Here is a 22074-nt window from a genome sequence, read left to right on the forward strand (position 1 = left end):
GAACGGCCTCATTGAGTAGATTTCAGCCCTTTGGGTCCACAGAAGGTGTGTGGGCAATTGGGGTCTAGATGCTCACAAGCAGGCACCCCGGTGCCTGTCTTCCCATCAGGAACGTACCAGGATAGCTGACTGCAGAACAGGCAGCCCTCCAGCTTTCCAAGCCAGACAGTTGCCTTGTATATTTGGGGGTGGGAGGGAGGAAGGATTTAGTGGGGCATGGCCGGATCTACTCCCCGCCCAGCAGAGACGCTGAAAATGTCAGGTGGGTATTCGGGGGTATTTTCCAGTTGTCTTGTTCACTTTTTTTTTTTTTTTTTTTGAGATGGAGTCTCAATCTGTCGCCCAGGTTGGAGTGCAGTGGTGGGATCTCAGCTCACTGCAACCTCCACCTCCCAGGTTCAAGCAATTCTCCTGCCTCAGCCTCCCAGGTAGCTGGGATAACAAGTGCCCACCACCACACCTGGCTAATTTTTGTATTTTTAGTGGAAAAGGGATTTCACCATGTTGGCCAGGCTGGTCTCAAGCTCCTGACCTCAAGTGATCCGCCCACCCAGGCCTCCCAAAATGTTGGGATTACAGGCATGAGCTGCCGCACTTGGCCAGTTGTCTTGTTCACTCCTACAGGGAAAAGCAGGAGACTCGAGATCCCCAGCCATCTTGCCTCTCCAATAACACTCCTCCATTCATTCAGCCTTCACTGAGTACCTGCTAAGGGCCAGCCACTGAAGCACAGTGGGCAGGCTGGACCGGCCAGGCCTTGGCCCCTACTGCAGCTTCTTGTGAATGTTCAATCTTACCTCTCTGCCTATGCTCACTTGACCCCTCCCCGAGTACCCTCCCATGCCCTCTCCTTTGCCTGGCTAAGGCTTCTCTCCATCAGAAATTTCTCCCCCAGCAGCCCAGACCCACCCCTCCCAGAACTTACATCCCAGAACCTCCCCACCTCAGATCAGGAGCCTGTTCCCACTCAGAGACCATGTGGGCAGTGGTTCGGAGCACAGATTGCCTGGGTCTGCGTCCAGCTTGAGTTCTTGGCTGTGCAGCCCTGGGCAAGTTTATTTTATCTTATTTTATTTATTTTATTATTTTATTTTATTTTATTTTGTTTTGTTTTATTTTACAGATGGGGTTTTGCTCTTGTTGCCCAGGCTGGAGTGCAGTGGTGCGACCTTGGCTCACTGCAGCCTCTGCCTCTCAGGGCCAAGCGATTCTCCTGCCTCAGTCTCCCAAGTAGCTGGGATTATAGGCTCATGCCATCACGTCTAGCTAAATTTTTGTATTTTTTTTAGTAGAGACAGGGTTTCATCATGTTGGTCAGGCTGGTCCTGAACTCCCGACCTCGGATGATCCACCCGCCTCAGCCTCCAAAGTGCTGGGATTACAGGCGTGAGCCACCGCACCCAGCCTTGACTTTTTTAAACTTTGGTTTTCCTATCTGTAAAATGGGCACAGTAATCCCCATTACACAGGGTTCTGTGCAGCAGTCGATAAGTTAATGTGTGGGAAGTGCCCAGAACAGTGCCAGGCACAGAGCAAGCACTCAGTAAACATCAAGCAAACTGGTCTTGTTCTAAAGCCAGCGGGAAAAGGTGTGTCTGCGGGGGACACATGGCCTTGGGCCTGGCTTTGGACAATCGGCACGCACTGCCTCGGCCACCTCACCTCCACTCCTTCCACACAGTTCCAAACTCCAACCAGGCAGCCTTCCCTAGGCGCCTTGCAAAACTGCGACACTCTTGCAATAAGACTGACCAGGTTGAAAAAATCAATTAACAATAATAATAATAATAAAACCCAAAGAAAACCAAAACCGTGCCAGTTTAATGAGATGAGTGCCTGCACGATCATCTGATCATTGCAAAATTCAGCTCATGAGCTGCTCGTCCAGCAAAACACCTGACTGTGTTACCATCAGCACTCAGGAAACTTGGGAGAATGCGGCCCTCCCCCAGTCTCCGCCCGCAGAGCATGCTGAGGTAGGAAGAAGAAATGAATTCTAGGACGGTGTCCATGGCTGCCTGACCATATGTGTGCACTAATAATCATCCATGTGTACATTTACAACAGGTGAACTGCATGGCGTGTGCATAATCCTCCACAGGGCTGTTATGAAAGAACCTTGTGTTAGCACTTACTGCCTACAATATTCAGGAAGGTCAGGGACTCCCTGCTTTGTCTCATAAAAAACCAGAGAGACCGGGCACAGTGGCTTGTGCCTGTAATCCCAGAGCTTTGGAAGGCCAAGTTGGGATGACTGCTCGAGCCCAGGAGGGGTTCGAGATCAACCTGAGCAACACAGTGAGACCTCGGCTCTAAAAAATAAAATAGGAGAATCGCTTGAACCTGGGAGGCGGAGGTTGCAGTGAGCCGAGATCACGCCATTGCACTGCAGCCTGGGTAACAGAGTGAGATTCTGCCTCAAAAAAAAAAAAAAAAAATTAATTAATTAAAATAAAATAAAAATTAGCTGAGCATGGTGGTGTGTGTCTGTGGTTCCAGCTACTCAGGAGGCTGAGGAGGGAGGATCACTTGAGGAGTTCGAGGTGCAGTGAGCTATGATCACGCCACTGCACTCCAGCCTGGGCGACAAGAGGCAGGCAGCGCCAACGGTTACACCCAGACAAAAACGTCATCCGCGTGAAGGCTCCTGTATCGCAATACTTAGCCACTGGCTTAAGGAGAGAAAACCAGTCCCATTTTCCCGCTTTGTCTGAGCATAGCTATTTCATCTGGCAGAGGATGAAACAGGGCTCCATGCCACCAAGAAAATTCATAACCCCTAGGGATGCACCAAACCCACCTTTCCAGGGAGAAAACAGAGGTCCCATCCCAAACACACAAAACGTGGTGGATAAAGCCACGTTTCACGTCTACCGCTCGGCAACCCTGGCAGAAACATCCTGGGTGCTGACCCCAATCTACTCCTGCTGTTTTCCAGAAGCAGCGGCATTACATCTTCTACAGAGCTCCTCTGCCCCGCAAAAAAAAAAAAAAAAAAAAAGCCGAGAGATAAGAGTGAGACTGCTCTGGCTCCAGGGCTGGTTCAAGTCTGACCCTTCTCCAGACTTTGATGCTATTTGTAAGCCCGATCGGTCTTTCCAGAAGGAAGACGTCCTGTGCGTGGTGAAGAGACGAGTGAACATTTTTGGTGCTGGGTGGTGTGGGTGTGGGGTTCAGGACACCAGTCGCTCTACTCTGCCCTGTGTTTGAAATTTTCCATTACAAAAATCTCCATAAATGCGGACAGCAAAGCAAAACCTCAGCCACACTGAGACCCATCAAGGAGAATAAAGAAACTCCAGTCACGGGTCAGGACTCGGCTCAGACGCAGGCTCCCGGGTCGGCCCTGTCTGGGTATGGCTCTCCCGGCGTAGGCACGGTGACAGCCAGGACAGAGTGGGCATTCAGGGAATACTGGCTGAATGATGAAGGCATTTAAAAAAAAAAAAAAAAAAAACCCTTTATCCCGCGCTGTCTAGACACCCCTGAGAGTGGCGTGGGGGTGAGGACTTGGCTTTCAGGGAGCCTGGGAGGCTAGAGGTGGGGGAAGAAAGGGTCTGTTCACACCGAACAGCTCAAAGTTGGCCCGATGGGATGCAACTAGAAGAAGGGGGAAAAATATTTATCTTTTGAACATTCCATTTTCCAAAGATGGCAAAGTGCTTTTAGAAGAACCCTGACATTAATATATAATTTATATATTACGGAATTAGAATAAATTAAGCATGCTGTGGCCCCCTTAGGATGACGTCCCCAGGCTTCACAAATGCAAGGCGACCTTTCTCATTAGTGCTTTCTTCAAATCTCCAAATGAGAAGACCCTGAGACAGGAGAAACACTCATCTCCCCTGACCCCCTTCTGCACAGGAGTGAGATGACGAGGTTCTGCTGCCCAGGGTCTGACTCCCATTGCCCAGGCTGGAGTGCAGTGGTACGATCACAACTCACTGCAGCCTTGACCTCCCAAACTCAAGTGATCCTCCTGCCTCAGCCTCCAGAGCAGCTGGGATCACAGGCATGTACCATCACATCCAGCTAATTTTTCTGTACTTTTAGTACAGACGGGGTTTCACTATGTTGCCCAGGCTGGTCATGAACTCCTGGCCTCAACTGATCTGCCTGCCCCAGCCTCCCAAAGTGCTGGAACTACAGGCATGAGCTACTTACTATGCCCAGCTCCTCAGATCTTCTTGATCTATCCAGGAGCTCATCCCTTAGAAATCCAGGAAGGCGCCCCAAGAAACTCACATGAGATGCCTTGCCCCTCACAAAAACCACTGTTGTCTGAGTCCTGTGCTTATTCCTGAGTTTGCATGAGGCTTCCTGGGATCAACCCAAGAGGCAAGTCCCACCAGCATGGGCCCTAGACTCTGTGGCCTTCCCACAGCAGGTGCAGAGGCATCATCACAGATGGGCCTAGACTCTTCGACCTTCCCGCGGCAGGTGCAGAGGCATCATCACAGATGACACAGATGGCCCCTAGACTCTTTGACCTTCCCGCGGCAGGTGCAGAGGCATCATCACAGATGACACAGATGGCCCCTAGACTCTTCGACCTTCCCACGGCAGGTGCAGAGGCATCATCACAGATGACACAGATGGCCCCTAGACTCTTCGACCTTCCCACGGCAGGTGCAGAGGCATCATCACAGATGACACAGATGGCCCCTAGACTCTTCGACCTTCCCACGGCAGGTGCAGAGGCATCATCACAGATGACACAGATGGCCCCTAGACTCTTCGACCTTCCCACGGCAGGTGCAGAGGCATCATCACAGATGACACAGATGGCCCCTAGACTCTTCGACCTTCCCACGGCAGGTGCAGAGGCATCATCACAGATGACACAGATGGCCCCTAGACTCTTCGACCTTCCCACGGCAGGTGCAGAGGCATCATCACAGATGACACAGATGGCCCCTAGACTCTTCGACCTTCCCACGGCAGGTGCAGAGGCATCATCACAGATGACACAGATGGCCCCTAGACTCTTCGACCTTCCCACGGCAGGTGCAGAGGCATCATCACAGATGACACAGATGGCCCCTAGACTCTTCGACCTTCCCACGGCAGGTGCAGAGGCATCATCACAGATGACACAGATGGCCCCTAGACTCTTCGACCTTCCCACGGCAGGTGCAGAGGCATCATCACAGATGGGCCTAGACTCTGCGGCCTTCCCGCGGCAGGTGCAGAGGCATCATCACAGATGGGCCTAGACTCTGCGGCCTTCCCACAGCAGGTGCAGAGGCATCATCACAGATGGGCCTAGACTCTTCGACCTTCCCACGGCAGGTGCAGAGGCATCATCACAGATGACACAGATGGCCCCTAGACTCTTCGACCTTCCCACGGCAGGTGCAGAGGCATCATCACAGATGGGCCTAGACTCTTCGACCTTCCCACGGCAGGTGCAGAGGCATCATCACAGATGGCCCCTCACCATCCCCCACCTGAGGAGAGCTTCAGGGCAGCAGGCAAAACTACCCCAGCCAGAAGCCCAGGACCTACAGCCAAACTCCCAAGAAGACAGATAAGAGCCCCAGGCACAGCCAAACAAAAGGACCAGGAAGTTCAATTGGGTCTCCCAAGGGAGACTGGCCAGGGCCCCCAGTTATCTCTATTCTATTCTATTCTATTCTATTCTATTCTATTCTATTCTATTCTGTTCTATTCATTTGAGACAGAGTCTCACTCTATTGCCCAGGCTGGAGTGCAATGGCACGATCTTGGCTCACTGCAACCTCTATCTCCCGGGTTCAAGCAATTCCCCTGGTTCAGCCTCCCACGTAGTGGGATTACAGGCCTGCACCACCATGCCTAGCTAATTTTTGTATTTTTAGTAGAGGCGAGGTTTCACCATGTTGGTCAGGCTGGTCTCGAACTCCTGACCTTGGGTGATCCACCCGTCTCAGCCTCCCACAGTACTGGGATTACAGGTGTAAGCCACTGTGCCCAGCCTGATTACCACGTTTTAAATGCAAGGGAGAGCCTGGGCAACCTGGCAAGACCCAATCTCTACAAAAACTTTTAAAAATTAGCCAGGTATTGTGACATGTACCTATAATCCCAGCTACTCAGGACGCTGAGGTGGGAAGATTGCTTGAGCTCAGGAGTTCGAGGCTGCAGTAAGCTGTGACCACACCACTGCGCTCCAGCCTGGGTGACAGAGAGAGAACCTGACACACACACACACACACACACACACACACACACACACACACACACATAGTCTCTCTCTCTCTCTGCAGGGGAGCACAAAGGAATTGAAGGGGGAGTCTAGCTTATCTGCACATCTCAGGAACAACTTCGGAGGTGAATGGCGTGGAAGTGCAAGGACACCCCAGGCCCACTGATGACCCCTGGGCCTCGCATTCGATGCCCTCCCTGCTACACAGCTCTGCAGCCTTCTCCCGGTCCTCCTCATGGCATCCAGTCTCCTGGTCCCCTACCATGAAACCCCCCAGCCTAGAACAAACCCTCCTGACAGTCCCAGGAGGCCCTCTGTACCCACGCAGACCTGGTGCCAGCTCAGCTCCTGGCAGGGAGCTCATGTTTCCTGCATGCACCTGCTGGGCCACAGGCTCTCAGGGGCCCGGAGGTGCATCACACACCTCCCTAGCTGTGCTTGGCAACAGCAGGTGCCCAATCAACAGGACTGGCACATTCCACTGTCAGAGTAGAAAAATAGGCCCACCTTCCAGCATCCGGGCAGCCACGCCACCTCCTTCCATGCAGAAAACCTCTTTAAAAAGAAGTCCTTCTTTCTCACCTATAAACTGGGAGGTAACATCTAACTCACAGGACTGTTTAAGGGGTTAAAACCCATCTATAGTGGCAAGCATAGAGCCTGGCTCATGGCACACATTCAATCAACACACGTGAAGGCTATCTCCGGCAGGATCACACTCACAGCAGATGGGATCTGAGACACCCTAAACTAAACGCCAGCCCCACCATGGGAGGGAAGAGGCAGGAACAAGTTGTCGGGAGTCGAAGGCCCCCAGCTGATGACAGCTTAGGTTTCCTCTCATGCCTGGGGCAACCCCACCCGTCTCCTTTCTGCAAACTGTCCCCCAACCTATAGTCAGTGCACCGTGGCTCCAGGGGGCCCTGGTTATGCAGAACCTACTGCTGGAGTGCCCATGACCCTACCAAGGGTGGGCCCAGGGCAAACAGCCCCCTTGCTAGGTGCCACCAGTCAGCGCAACTGCATCACTGCCCCAAGAGCACAGGCAGGAAGCTCCTAAGCACACTTCTGTCACACTCTCTGTCAAATGAAAGACAGTCCACCCCCTTCGGGGCCTGATATGTATTGGAAAACCGGAAGGAAAGGAATTAAGAAAGCAACTTGCTAAAGCTGAAGTTCTGGTCCCAGACAGGTTAACAGGATTTGGAAGTGGCACCAAATTGCAACCCTGTCAGCAACTAATCCTGGAAACAGCTCCTGCCCCCCAGGAGGAGGATCGCCATGAGTTGCAGATCCCCAGCCTCAGGGTCAGTCCCCATGGGGATACCTCTGGCATCACAGTTGAGGCGGACCATGGGGAGGAGGGAGTGGCACGGGGTAAGCCTAGGAGGGGCCACACGCACCCCAAAGACCACGTTACAGATTTGCAAGTTCACCCTAAGAGCAATGGGAACGGCTGATGGGCTTCAGAAGGGAACTGACAACAGGTGGCATTTTTAATAGATCAATGAGGAAAAATATAAGTAAGTAACAAGATCACTGGCTGCCAAGAGGATAGTGGCTGAGTCTCTGGTGACGAGAGATATGGAGAAAAAGACAAGTGGTCGTGTTTCCCAGCCAACCTCTTAGACAAGCTGTTTGGATCCAACTCTTCCATCCCACCTTCACGTGGCCTCTACAACTGAGCCAGGACGGGAAATCCAGCTTCCACTTAGGAAACGCTTCAATCTTCTGTGCAAAACTTAATTAGCCAGAAGTCAGATGCAGAAGGCCACGCAATGTATGGTTCTGTTTATATGAACTGTCCAGCACAGAGTCAAACCCGTTGAGTCAGAATATAGATCGGTTCCCAGGGGCTGGGGAGGGAGGATGGGAGGCCACGCCTAATGTGGATGGGGTTTCCCTCCGGGGGGATGAAGATGTTTTGGAACTAGACAGAGGGGATAGTTGCACAACACTGTGAATGTACTAAACGCCACTGAACTGTTCACTTTAAAATGGCTTGTTTTATACGATGTGAATTTCACCTCAACTGAAAAAAGACGCTGGGCGCAGTGGCTCACACCTGTAGTCCCAGCACTTTGGGAGGCTGAGGTGGGCAGATCACCTCAGGAGTTCAAGGCCGGCCTGGCCAACACGGTGAAACCCTGTCTCTACTAAAAATACAAAAATTAGCCAGGCGTGGTGGCCTGTGCCTGTAATCCCAGCTACCGAGGAGGCTAGGGTGGGAGAATCACTGGAACCTGGGAGGTGGAGGCTGCAGCGAGCTGAGACTGTGCCACTGCACCCTAGCCTGAATGACAGAGCGAGATTCCATCTCAAAGAAAATAAGAAAGAAAAAGAAAAAGAAAAAGAAAAAAGACACCCTAATTAGCCAGTATCACAGAGCACATCTGCACATCCAGGACACCTTGCAGCTGACTCGACTTTCTCTCCGTTTAGCTCAGACACGCATCCCCATGTACCTGGGACCACTTCTGACTCTCAGCAGCCCCTGCATCCTATTTACCCAGCCACAGTGACATCCGCTCTGTTGACCTGTCTCTCGGATCGCTCATTTCTTCCTCGCTCCTTCTTTGTGGCAGGGAATGGTGGTGAAGAGTAAGACTGGGAGCCAGGTTGCTGGGGCTCAGCTCCCAGCTCTTCCCCTGGGTGGCTGGGAGGCCTGGAGCCATCCTAGTCTTTTTAATCTGTAAAATGGGTAGTACCTACCCTATAGGTATCACTGATGCTATGACAAATGAATGACTTCATGCATGCCCAGCACCTGGAAGCATGCTCAGATATGCCACATCCGGTTGGTGGCTGTTGTCACTAACGCCACTATAGACGGACCCCAGCCCATGTACCTCCCACAGCCCCCTCCACTCCATCCGTCTCCACCTCCTCCAGGCTGGGCATCACAAAGGAAAACTGGTATCCCTCCCACCCCAGCTCTGTCGTGCTCCAAAGGCTCTCCATGGTGGAAACCGTAGAGCGAAAAAGCCGACTGCTGCAGGACGTGGCTAGGAAGGCCCAGGGCTTGGCCATCCCTCGACACACACAAAACGATGAAGGTGGTTGATGGCAACAGGCAATCGTCCGAGGTGCCCTCAGTCCCTGCCCTGAGGGACCAAGGGCAAGGCTCACCCTCTAGGAGCCCCCATGTCTTGGTCCCTCCCGCTGTAGGAGCACAGCTGGGACCCAGCCTGCTGACTGATTCTCAAAAACCACTGCTCTGTCCCCAACACGTCTTCGTTCCCTAAAGCACGAACCCCTCTCCCACGCTACTTGCAGTTGCACAAATGTCCCCAGGTCTGTGGGCCCTCCTGCCTCTCTGCACTCATTTCGGCCACACACCAGCACCCTTCCTGCCTTTCCAACCTGGCCACCCCCGCCACCAGTATCCTCTGATGCCCTGAGCGCTATCATCAGCAGAGATGGGCCTGTCTCACCCACTAGACAATGAAAGCTTCCTCATTCTTTTCATCCTCGGCCCCAGCAGACAGGCTGCATACAGTAGGTGCTCAGCAAATGTTTGAACAAAAGCAAGAATGACAAGTGGTCCACTAACCACTCCTGAGAATGGAGGCTTGTTCAGAGTTCCTGACCTCCCACAGGGGCAACGGAAGGAAGTCTCATCTGAGAACAGAACACCTGGCAGTCCATTCCGTGATGGGGAGTCCCCACCCCGAGAACCCATACCCCGGGCCCACATCAAGCTCTCCCAGACCCTGCTAGGATCCACTATGCCACCGGTCTTCCCGTTACTCCTTCACCTAACAGGTGTCCAAGAACCTACTGTGGAGCTAACTACTGGGGACTCAGCAGTGAACAACAGCCACGTGGCCGGGTCCTGCTCTCCTGGAGCGCACAGGTCACTGGGCTGCCCATAACAGCAGCTGTCCCTGGCACGGCTGAGGGTGCATGTGTCTGTGTGACAGGGCGGACCATGGATGGCAGGGCTACCTGCTGAAGGGGACACCCCTGGGAAGAGGGGAGGTGTGAGGGGACCTGGTTTTGGAAAGTGAAGCGAGAGGGGTGTGGGCCAGCCGGTGGGAACGGGCCAGCCGAGGCGGGACCAGGCAGCATGAAGAGTGTGAATACAGGTGACAGTGACTGAGGCTACAAGGGCAGAGAGGGACTCTCCTGAGGCGGCATATGGGCCACAAGGGTGAGAGGGAGAGGTGGGAGAGGCTCCTGTAGGGAAGACAATGCCAGATGGGTCTGGGCACAGGAGGCAGGTGCAGCCTAGGGAATGGCCAGAGCTTTCTAAGCCAGGATAGAGCAATGGCACCCAAGCGGCAGAGGGTGAGCTCATGTGGCTCATGCCCATAATCCTAGCACTTTGGGAGGATTGCTTGAGCCCAGGAGTTCGAGACCAGCCTGGACAACAAAGGGAGATCCCGTCTCTGTGAGAAATTTAAAAATTAGCTGGAGGTGGTGGTGTGCTCTGATAGTCCCAGTTACTAGTGGGGCTGAGGTGGGAGGATTGCTTGAGCGTTAAGCCCAGTTGCCAGACATGTCCACTCGGACCACTTCGACTTGGGATAGGTTCAAAGCACCTCCGTGGACCTACTCCCCTAGCCTGTAGGTCATCATTCACAATGACCGCCAAACTATCTGAGAACCCGAGGCACCTGCAGTTCTTCACCCTTCTCTACACCCCACATTCAACTAGTTACCGAAGCCTACCCACGCCACCTTGGAGATGCCACCAGTGTCCATCCCAACTGGCAGGTCAGGGATATGAACCGCCATCTCCCTGGCCTTCCAGCTCCAGCCTCCTCTCCACCAGATTCTTAAGGCGTCCATAACTGCATTAGCCAGGATTCTCCGGAGACACAAAACCCACAGGATCGAGAGGGAGAGATAGATGAGAAGGGATGGGTTATGGAGGCTGAGTCCCACTACAGGCCATCTGTAAGCTGGAGACCCAGGGGAGCCAGGAGTGTGGCTCAGCCAAGTCTGAAGGCCTCAGAACCAGGGAAGCCAATGCGGTCATTCTCAGCCCCAGGCCAAAGACCTCGGGGACCACTGGTATGAGTCCCAGAGTCTAAAGGCCAGAGAACACAGAGTTGTGACATCCGACTGCAGGAGAAGAAGGACGTCCCACCTCTGGGACAGAGAGCCAGGATTCGCCCTTCTTCCAGCTTTTCGTTCCGTCCAGGCCACCAGCTGATTGGATGGTGCCTGCCCCCACGGAGGGCAGATCCTCCCGGCCCAGCTGAGTGACTCAAATGCCGAAAATACCCTCACAGACATACCTGGGGCAGCCCGATCATTCTACACAATGCCAAACCACTGCGTTTCCCTTTCCGCAGACAAGGGATTGGCTCAGTGTATACTGAAGCATTGAGAATAATCAATGCTTTACCATCTATCTGGGTATTCCTTAATCTAGTCAAGTTGATATCTGAAATCAATCATTACAGGTTCACCCCTTATCAACTGGCACCCATAGGCACCCACTGGCATCTCCTTAAACCATACTTAATCTCCAAGGACAATATCAAGGTCATAGTTCCACTTATCATGACACTACTATGCTACATACCAAAGACACATCAATCCCTTCTCCAGAGAGGTACAGTTCTTGAGTGCCATTCACTCCTCTCTCCTCTGATACTCCATAACTTAAATACTATGATGTAAAATTAATACCTAAATACTGCTATAGACTCAACACATGTTCTAAGAATAAGGAGTACGAGGGGAAAGAAAACAGATATTTGCCTAACAAACAAGTAAATGCATACAACCGTATTCTGAACAAAATAGGGAGGAAATACTCCCGGCAATTCTGCCCTTGTTTCTGTAACTGGTCACGTGGTTGGAGCTGGTATTTATTTTAATTACCTCCCTCTGTCCTGTTCTGTGTTCCTTTCGTCTGCAACAAGCACCTCAGCTGGCTGTGGTTCTTTAAGTGGCAGAGTGACCCAAACATTCATTCCTGAAGGGTCCGAGTCATTCACAGTCCTGCCTGGATTGTATCCTTGTAATTTCCCATTGACTTAATCACAGGGCATGGTAATACTAACAGATGCCCTAGGGAGTATCCTGTACTCCAGACACACTCTTCCTTACCTCCATTGTGGAGCGGTCCAGATTAATTTCCCCTTGGTAGTCCAGATCAATTTCCACAGCCAACACTATCACTCCCCTCTCAGCCTGCTGACCCAGAGGCACAGGGAACCCAAAGTGGCCAGGTGGCAGCCTTACCCCCAGTTCAATGGAATCACTGTTGTGTCTCCTGGTAGGAGCATTCCTCCCTCTGGAACGAAGACCTCCAAGCCAGCAGAGCATAAAGTCACAGGAACAGGAAATAAAAATTTCGCTAGTGGGTCCCTAGGGCATATGATGCACGGTGCCACTCCCATTTCCTCCCCTTGATTCCCGGACCCGTGAATCCTGGCTATGGTAGAAACCAGCACCATATATTGGATGCTGATACAGAGTACATACAGCCTTTTGAAGACCCCTGCCCCAGCCCTACAAAGTACTGTCACCTAGCTGGCGTTGTCATTGCAACTTCAAAAGACTCTACTGCCCTTCTTTCAAGTCAGCTGCTTCAGGATGGTGGGGAACACGGTCATTCCCAGTCCCAGGTCAGAGACCCCGGGGACCACTTGTACGAGTCCCAGAGTCTAAAGGCCAGAAAACCTGGAGTTCTGACATCCAAGCGCGGAAGAGTGTCCCAGCTCCAGGACAGAGAGCCAGGATTCGCCCTTCCTCCAGCCTTTTGTTTCATCCAGGCCCCCTGCTGACTGGATGGTGCCTGCCCACATGGAGGGCAGATCCTCCCCATCCAGTTGAGTGACTCAATTGCCAGTGTCCTCCAAAAAAACCCTCACAGACACATCTGGGGCAGCCCGATCATTCTACATAATGTCAAACCACTGGGTTTCCCTGTCAGCAGAAAAGGGACAGGCTCAGTGTGTACTGAAGCATAGAGAATAATCAATGCTTTACCATCTATCTGGGTATTCCTTAATCTAGTCAAGTTGACATCCAAAATCAATCATCATAGGTCTACCCCTTATCAACTGGCACCCATAGGCACCCACTGGCATCTTAAGTCATACTTAATTTCCAAATAAAGGCAATAACAAGGTCATAGTTCCACTTAGCATGATAAGTGAAACCAGTGGGCTCGTGTTCACCCGCCAATTCCATGCACGAGCCCATTGCCACACTTCTTTGGTTGTGAAGTGAGTTCCTTGGAAACAGTGCTATGTGGACAGCATGACAGTGGGTATGGTGTCCTCTGAATCAATGGATGGTGACTTTGGCAGAAGCACTGTGTGCAGGGAAGAAGAATCTGTATCCAGAATAAGTGCCTGTTCCAGTGAGGACAAAATGCTGCCCCTTCCAAAACAGAAGTGGTCCAATGTGCCTTCGACCAAGTGCAGTCATCATCCTGGCGAATGGGACCATATTGGAGCTCAGTGTTAGTCTCCGCTGCTGGCAGACTGGCACCCAGTGGTAGCCATAGCCAGGTCGGCTTTGGTGAGTGGGCAGTCCATGTTGCTGAGCCCACGCATTACCTCCATCTCTGCCACCGTGACTACTTTGTCCCTGAGCCCATCAGGCGATGACAGGGGTGGCTAGGGAAAGAGGCTGACTAGAATCCACCTAGGTCATCCCACCCACATACCTCATGTCCTCTGCCCACTCAGGAGGTCTATCCACATACATCTTCCCCCAATTTCTTTTTTGTTTGGTTGGGTTTTTCGATACAGGGTCTCATTCTGTTGCCTAGGCCGGAGCAATCACAGCTCACTGCAGCCTCAACCTCCTAGGCTCGAGTGATCCTCCCACCTCAGCCTCCCAAGTAGCTGGGACTGCAGGCATGAGCTACCATGCCCAGCTAATTTTTAAATTGTTTTTAGAGATGGGGGGCGGGGAGTCTCACTATGTTGTCCAGGCTGGTCTGGAATTCCTTGGGCTCAAGCAATCCTCCCACCTTGGCCTGCCAAAGTGGTGGGATTACAGGTGTGAGCCACTATGTCAGGCCCCCAGATTTCTTTGTCACCAATCTTCCAATCATATTCTTTCCAAGTCCCCAAGTCCCTGACCATCCAGCCAAATCATCAGGCACAGCCCATGAATCAGTATATAATCACTCATCTGGCCATCTCTCCTTCCAAGCAAGGTGTACAAGCAGGTGCACTGCTTGAATCTCTGCCCGGGAGGATTTCCCCTCACCCCTGTCCTTCAGAGATGTCCCAGCAAGGGGCTATAGTGCTGCAGCTGTCCACTTTCGGGTGGTGCCCGCATATAGTGCAGAGTCATCTGTAGCCATCTGTAAACCAGGCTGAGTCTTCTCTTCCACTGTCAACTGATCATAGGGAACTCCCCAGGAGACCATAGGTATAGGCTGGAGAGAGAAGGCAGTGGGCAGAGTAAGAACCATGGGCCTTTGGACCACTTCCTTATGTCACTTACTTGTGCCTTCAGGATCTACTGAGACTTGATCCCATATATACCACTTCTACCTGACGGGAGTGTTCTGCCGTACATGCCCAATGTATGGTTTGGTGAGTCAGATCATAGGCAACACCCATTTCATGATGGGCAGCTCAGGTCACATGGCAACTTCGTGGCTGATGGTCAAACGTTAAGTTTCTACTAGGGCCCAGTATTAGCCCAAGAGCTGTCTCTCAAAAGGAATGAAGTTATTTGCAGATGACGGCAGGGCCTTGCTCTAAAATCCCAAGGCCTGTACTGTGATTCATCTACAGGGGCCTGCCAAAGGCTTTAAGCAGCCTCCCTGTCTGCCACTGACCTCAAGTACCACTGGATCTGCTGGTGGTCCAAGTGGCAACGCAGGTTGCACAGCAGCCTGGACCCGTTGCAGTCTTCTGCGACGGGCCCCATTCAAAACTAGACACGTTAGAGTGACTTAGCAAATGGGCTGGAGTAACACACCCAAATGAGGAATGTGTTGCCTCCAAAACCCAAATAGGCCCACTAGGCATTGTGCCTCTTTCTTGGTTGTAGGAGGAAAGCTGTAACAACTTATTCTTCACCTTAGGGGGATGCCTTCATAGGCCTGACACTACTGGACCCCGAGAAATTTCACTAAGGGAGAAGGCCCCCAAATTTCCGTCGAATTTCTTTCCCATTGCTTGACATGTAAACGTCCTACCAATCAGTACAGAGTGGTTGCTACTTCTTGCTCACTAGGTCCAACCAAGCATAATGACATCAATGCAATGAACCAGCAAGATATCTTTTTTCTTTTTTTTTTTTGAGACAGGGTCTCACTCTGTTGCCCAGGTTGGAATAAAGTAGCACAATCACTGCTCACTGCAAGTCTTGACCTCCTACGCTGAAGCGATCCTCCCACCTCAGCCACCCAAGTAGCTGGGACCACAGGCATGCACCATCATGTCTGGGTAATTTTTTAAAAAGTTTTTTTTTGTAGGGATGGTGAAACTCCATCTCTACTTAAAAAAAAAAAAATTGACTGGGAGTGGTGGTGCGCACTTGTAGTCCCAGCTACTTGAGAGGCTGAAGCAAGATAATCACTTAAGCCCAAGAGGCAGAGGATGCAGTGAACCAAGATCAAGTGAGATTCTGTCTAAAATAAAAAATAAAAAAAAATTTAAAAATTATAGAGATGATGTCTCACTATGTTGCCCAGGCTGGTCTCAAACTCCTGAGCTCAAGCGATCCTCCTGCCTCGGCCTCCTGAAGTGCTAGAAGTGCTAGGATTACAGGAGTGAGCCACTGCGTCCAGCCCTAGCACATCTGTGGAAGGGAAAGGTGATCAAGATGACTGTGAAGTAGACTGTGACACAGGGCTGGAGAGCTGATACACCCATGAGCCAAGACCGTCAGGGGCATTGCTGGCCTGATCAGCTGGATGCAAACTGCTTCTGGTGGGCCTTATGGACAGGTATAAAGAGAAAGGCATTTGCCAGATCAGCAGCTGCATGCAGTACCAGGGACCAGAGATATGTGAATTTTTGGAGTCAACACTTGGTTAAGTTTACGATAATCCACTATCAGTTTCCAAAGTCCATCTGTCTTCTGCGCCGGCCCAATCGGAGAGCTGAATGGGGGTGTAGTGGGGGTCACCACCCCCCTCATCCTCCAAGTCCCTGATGGTGACATTAATCTCTGCAGCTCCACTAGGGATGCAATGTTGCTTTTGATGTACTATTTTCCTAGGCAGAGGCAACGCTAATGGTTTCCCTTTGACCTTTCCCATCATAATAGCCCTCACTGCACAAGTTACGGAACCAGTGTGGGGATTCTGCTAGGTGCTAAGTATGTCAATCACAAACCTGGAACCAGAAAATAACCCCAGGATGGGTTCAGGGATCCACTGGAGCCACCACAAGTTGGACCGAAGCTAAAACTCCATTGATCACCTGACCTCCATAAGCCCCTTCTCTGACTGGTGGGCCGCAGTGAATCAGCATCAGCAGTGACTGGAATCAGCATCAGTTCAGCGTCCAGTTATCCCTGAAAAGTCTAATTATTTCCCTTTTCTCAATGCATATTCACCCTGGTAAAAGGCCATAGGTCCCTTTGGGGGAAGGCTAGGAGGAAGACTAATAGCATAAACTTGCTGTAGTGTACTGAGGTCCTTCTTCAAAGGGACCCAGCCTCCAATTCATTCATTTATTCATTCGTTCATTCATTCATTCATGGGGGCTTAATTGTGTAAACTGGCTCAAGCCTGGGAAGCTGATTGAGGGCTGTGATTTTCTGTTTTAATTATTTTTCTGTTTCAATTATTCAAGTTAAGACTTCTTTTCATTTGACCTGTAAGTTTCTGCTTATATAGAAAACTTCAAAGAATCAAGTAACTTATAAGATCAAGTAAGAATTTCATAGGTTTCCTGTCTATTTCACTTCTAAGAACACCACGATTAACTATCCAATGCCATAGATCCACACAAGTCAGACTATTCTGATGGCAGCTTTGCCTCTGCAGTCCATTAGGTAACCACACTGACCTTGTCTTGGATGGCTGAGTACTGCCACTTGGCCCCTGCACTCCAAATGCAATTACTCCCGTTGCATTTAAGTTTTCCATTTGAGTGACTGTACTGTAAGGGCTGGATCACGGAGCTCTTCAGGGATGCTGGGGCCCCTCACAAATCTCTCTCTCAACATACTGGTGAAAGATCTGTCTTCTGAATCTTCCCAGTGTGGGTGAGTAGCTTTTAAGTGACAGATCCACTCCAGCATTCCAACATCCTTAAGCCTTGGAATCCCTAACTCTACATGAAACCTAAGCCTATGAATCCCTACCTCTACATTAAACCAAAGGAGACCCAGCAACTCGAACTTACTCCCAGCAGGTCATCCTTTGATCCATGTTCCAGTCAACCAACCAAATGGATCTCTTCTTAACTCCCTGAGCTACAACATTAAGTGCAGAATCTCTGCTTAGTGGGCCCATATCCATAAATTCAGCTGGATCCAACTTCATGTTGGTTCCACATCCTGATATCCACTCCCACACATGCTCCCTTGGTGTCTGCTTGTATCAGTTAGAAAACTCAAATGGTTCTCTTGGAGTGGAGTGCAGCTCCTCACTCTGACCTTGGAAAGGGTGTGACCAGATCGGTCACAGACTGTCTGGCAAGGCGTGTTCACAACTGGGGCACCTGTCAAGCCCTTGTCACAAGTAGGCTTTTCCAACCCTGGAATCCTATATTCCTACTCAGCAGTCATTTCTCAAGGGTGGGGTTTGCATCCTAATACTTTCTTCATCTTGCGCTCAAATCACCCAATGCCTCCCTAGTTTTCCAAGAGATGCCCAAAGGTGGCAGAGACTCTTGGACTCCTCCACCCATCGCCTATGCAGTAAATTCAAGAGGGTCAGGCTCAGTTTTAGGTCAGATGCAGAGGTTGTTGACAAACCATTCTCACAGTCACATCTCCTGACAGCCAGCCCTGCCACAAATCCCATGCCTGCATTGCACAAGGTCTGGACCTCAATGGCAGGCAAGGCTGGGCTGTGCCTTGGCGGATTCTATTCCCCATCTCCAAGAAAGGCCCCGAGAGCCTAAGCCTGTTGTTGATGTGGTCTGTCTCATGACCACTGGACTCATTTATTTTTAACGTTGGGCAATGAACAGAACTTTTAAAACACAAAGCAAACAGGCAGCTTCCCAAAGGTTCTAGGGGGTTGGCAGCAGGACAGATCCCCCAATGAGCTGTTGGGTTTTGCCATTCTCCCTTTGTCCAAGCAAGGAAGGAGCCTCTCACATCCAAGTCAGAATGGATGTATATCTCCTGACTCTTGCCCTGCATAGAGTAACAGTCAACCTCTTTGAGAGTTGATGCTTCCTTTAAATGCTTCTTAGGAAGAAGCTATGGATGACCTGACATCTTGTACTCGCTTCAAAATAATCCAGCGTGTGTGTGTATGTGTGCATGTATGTGTGTGCATATGTAAGTGTGCACGCATATGTTTGTGTATGTGTGCATACACATGTGTATGCACTTCAAATAATCCAGCGTGTGTGTATGTGTGCATGTATGTGTGTGCATATGTAAGTGTGCATGCATATGTTTGTGTATGTATGCGTACACATGTGCGCGTCTTCTGCGAGCATAAGTATGTATATGCATATGTGAGTATGTGTGTTCGTGCAAGGTGAGGAAAGCTGGGAGCTCATTATACTCTGCTTCTAACTTTGGTATGTTTGAATTTATTTTCCATAATAACAAAAAATTTCATTAAAAAAATGAGCACATACTTCTTGAAGAAAAGGCTCAGGTGGCGGAAGTGACACACTGTACTGGCAAAGGGCTTGGGGGCCAAATCTGGATTCGAGTTTTGGCTCCACCATTCCCTTGCAGCAAGACCTTAGCCAAGTTACCTGCCCATTCCAAGCCTCAGGAGAATGGACATGGAGGCAGAACCCACTTCCCAGGGTCCTCAGGAAGCCCATGAGTCAATGTGTCAAGGACTCAGGTCAGAGCCAGCACTCACATGCACCGTGAAACCATGAAACCATTTCCCACTATTATTATGCTTAGGACTCAAAGTCACGTCCATAAAGCACTCTGTAGCACAGAGCCTGGCACCTGGCTGCCAGTGGAACTTTAGACTGCGGGAGATGTTATCAGATAACTGGGGGAGGGGAGAGCACTCACTGCAAGTCCAAAATCAAAGTGCCTTAGAGTCTGAATTTCACTGATCGAGTGTTGGGGGTTGGGGAGAAGGTAACATACCCCTGGCAGACTGAGGCACACCTGTTCCTGACCTTGTGCTTTCGTCTGATAAAATTTTTCAGAACAAAAAGATAAACTGCATCACTCACACCAGCCACAACCTATTTCTTGAGAAGAACTGATGCAAAATGCCCAGATGAACTCATGAACACCGTAAGAATCAGAGGTTTTGCTAAATTTGAAAATGCGTCTGCAGGCAAGTTTCCATCCACCCAGGAGGAAGGGCAGGTGCAGGAAGGGAGCACGGCACACACCATGGGGGTGGGAGGGCAGCGCTGGCTTCCACGAGCTGGGACCCCACCCCATTCCCCAGCTCTGGTGGAGAAATTAAACATCTGTGATGATTCCAAGGGGGTGAGTTTTTTGCAGCAGCCCAGAGGAACCCACTGAAGGGCGGATCCAGCCTTACTGGAGCAGCCCAAGAAATGGCCTCACCCAGCTCCAAAGTGACATCACCAGGGCCCCAGGCAGGACCACTCCTTCCTAAGAGCCCTGAAACCCACTGATTCTTCCCAGGGCCTGGCCTCCCTGAAGCCGGCATGGCACCAGGTTTGCTCCCTGCTCGGGGCTGTCTGAGCCACTGGGGCCAATGTGCTACTGCTTTTATTTTCTCTGCTGCTACGGTGGTAGCCAGGCTGGAAAAGGAAGACTTGTAAAGTGATTGCCTTAGTCCACTCCACACCTCCACACACACACACACACACTCCATCTACTGGGTAAAGTGCTCCCTGCAGAAGAAAAGCAGCTGTAAGAGAGCAGGAGTGCTTTAAATGATCTAATCCAGCCCATCATTTCACAGCTGGGGAGACATGAAGTGCCTGGCCCATGACCTCAGCGCTGGGGACAGTAACCAACAGCAACAGTTTCAGGACTGGGAGTCTTGGTCCACAGCCCTGGCTGTGCAATCTGGGTAAGTGAACCACCCTCTCTGGGCCTCTGCTGGGAAAGGACAGGTTGGCCTAGACAGTAAGACTGGGCTTCTCTGACTCCAAAATTCCTCAGTGGGGAGAGACCACCACCTGTGCCGGCTCATGCTTAGCCCAGGACTTCCCACCACTGGGACCGGGGTGTGAGGAGGGGGCAGGGCAGAAGGGAGAGGCCCTCATCCCCTTCCTTGCTTGCTGTTTTCCTCACACCCCACAATGAGAAATGAAGCTGTGGGCCCAGCCCCCCGCAACAAGAAAATTCTTCCAAGGACACCAAACCTTAGTCACCAGGGATGGCGCTTTTACCATGAACACCTGTTAAAACTCAACTCATGACCAGTTTCTGATGCTACAGACTGGAGTGTTTAATTAAATATTACTCACTCAGGAAGCAGCCCCTGCCAACTCACCCCCAAACTGTGTAGTTCATTTTCAGAGAAATGGAGAGAGGAGCCTGCGTTCTCCTCGGGGCACCAGCAGGGCTTGCCTAGTGAGGTTTCTGTGGCCCAGCACGCCCAGCTATCCAGAACCAAGCAAAGAAATCACCATGAGCAGCAGTACCTAGGAACCAGAGGTCCTCCTGGATGGTCCCCACACACACTCACAGAGACACACACACACACAAAGACACACTCACAAAGATACACAGACACACACTCGGACACCCACACATACACAGACACACTCAGAGACACAGAGACACAGAGACAAACGTGCGGACACACAAAGACACACAGAGACACAAAGACACACAACGACACACACACACAAAGACACAGAGACACACATTTGCAAAGACAGACACACAGACACACACTCAGAGACACAAACTTGCAGAGTCACACAGCCAAAGACTTATACACAACTCACACACACACAAAGACACACATAGACATACAGAGGCACACACAAATACACAGAGACACATTCAGAGACACATACACAGTCACTCAGTCTCAGGCACACACTGACAGACACACAGACTCACTCAGACACACAGAGACACATACATACACAGATGAACTTAGAGACACACACACACCCACATGAACACACAAATACACTCATACGCAGGTACATATTCACAAGGACACGCACAAACACACGCAGATGCACTCTCAGAGACACCCGCTCTTCCTGCAGACCCGCACCCTCCCCTCGGGGCCGTCCCGTCCCGTCCCGTCCTCGCCCCTCACCGGAACCTGGACGCCACGAGCCCCGCACACGCCCGGGGACGGTGACCCATCCGCGATTCCTCCCGCGGGCCCAGGCCGCCCTTGTTTTTCTGATTTAATCGATTTCCTGACAACTCTCCGGCTCTCCCTCCGCTGCTGGGAGAAGCTGCGGCGGCTCCGGGGCGGCGGGGAGGGCGGCGCTCGGGTGTCCCCGGCAGGCTCCCTGGGGGAGGTGCTGCGGGGAGGGTGGGGCACCCTGACGGGGACCGGGCCGCGCCGCCAATCCCGACTCGGACTGGCGGGAAAAGCGAAACTAACTCAGCCCAGCAGGGTCCCGCTGCCCCCGGGCTAAGGAGGGGACCTGTCGACTGCCCCGGAGCGCCCCGGCCCCTCCTCGGGACCGCAACTCGTTGCGACGGTCCCCGCGCCCTGAGACCGCCGCCGGGCCTCGCCCCGGGACCCCCTGCCCTGCAGCCGCGGCAGCGAGGAGCGGGCCCGGGCCCCTTTCCCTGGATCCGCGGCGAGGGAGGCGCCCCCGAAGCCACCGCGGGAGGAGCCGCGCCCCGAGTCCCCATCCCGTACCCCACCCGCTCCCCNG

General features: G+C 51.7%; 1 protein-coding gene across 1 annotated transcript in view; it reads right to left on the reverse strand.

Annotated features, from left to right (window-relative positions):
- The window catches only part of LOC108517907 (translation initiation factor IF-2-like), a 64337-nt gene extending 42286 nt beyond the window's left edge, over positions 1-22051 (reverse strand). Inside the window, exon 1 of the mRNA XM_017855997.1 lies at positions 21498-22051. Coding sequence (XP_017711486.1) covers positions 21498-22051 — 554 coding nt within the window. The remainder of the gene's footprint in view (positions 1-21497) is intronic.
- Between the last annotated feature and the right edge of the window lie 23 nt (positions 22052-22074).

The sequence above is a fragment of the Rhinopithecus bieti genome, unplaced genomic scaffold (assembly GCF_001698545.2).
Source record: "Rhinopithecus bieti isolate Rb0 unplaced genomic scaffold, ASM169854v2 scaffold_40368, whole genome shotgun sequence".
Lineage (NCBI taxonomy): Eukaryota > Metazoa > Chordata > Mammalia > Primates > Cercopithecidae > Rhinopithecus > Rhinopithecus bieti.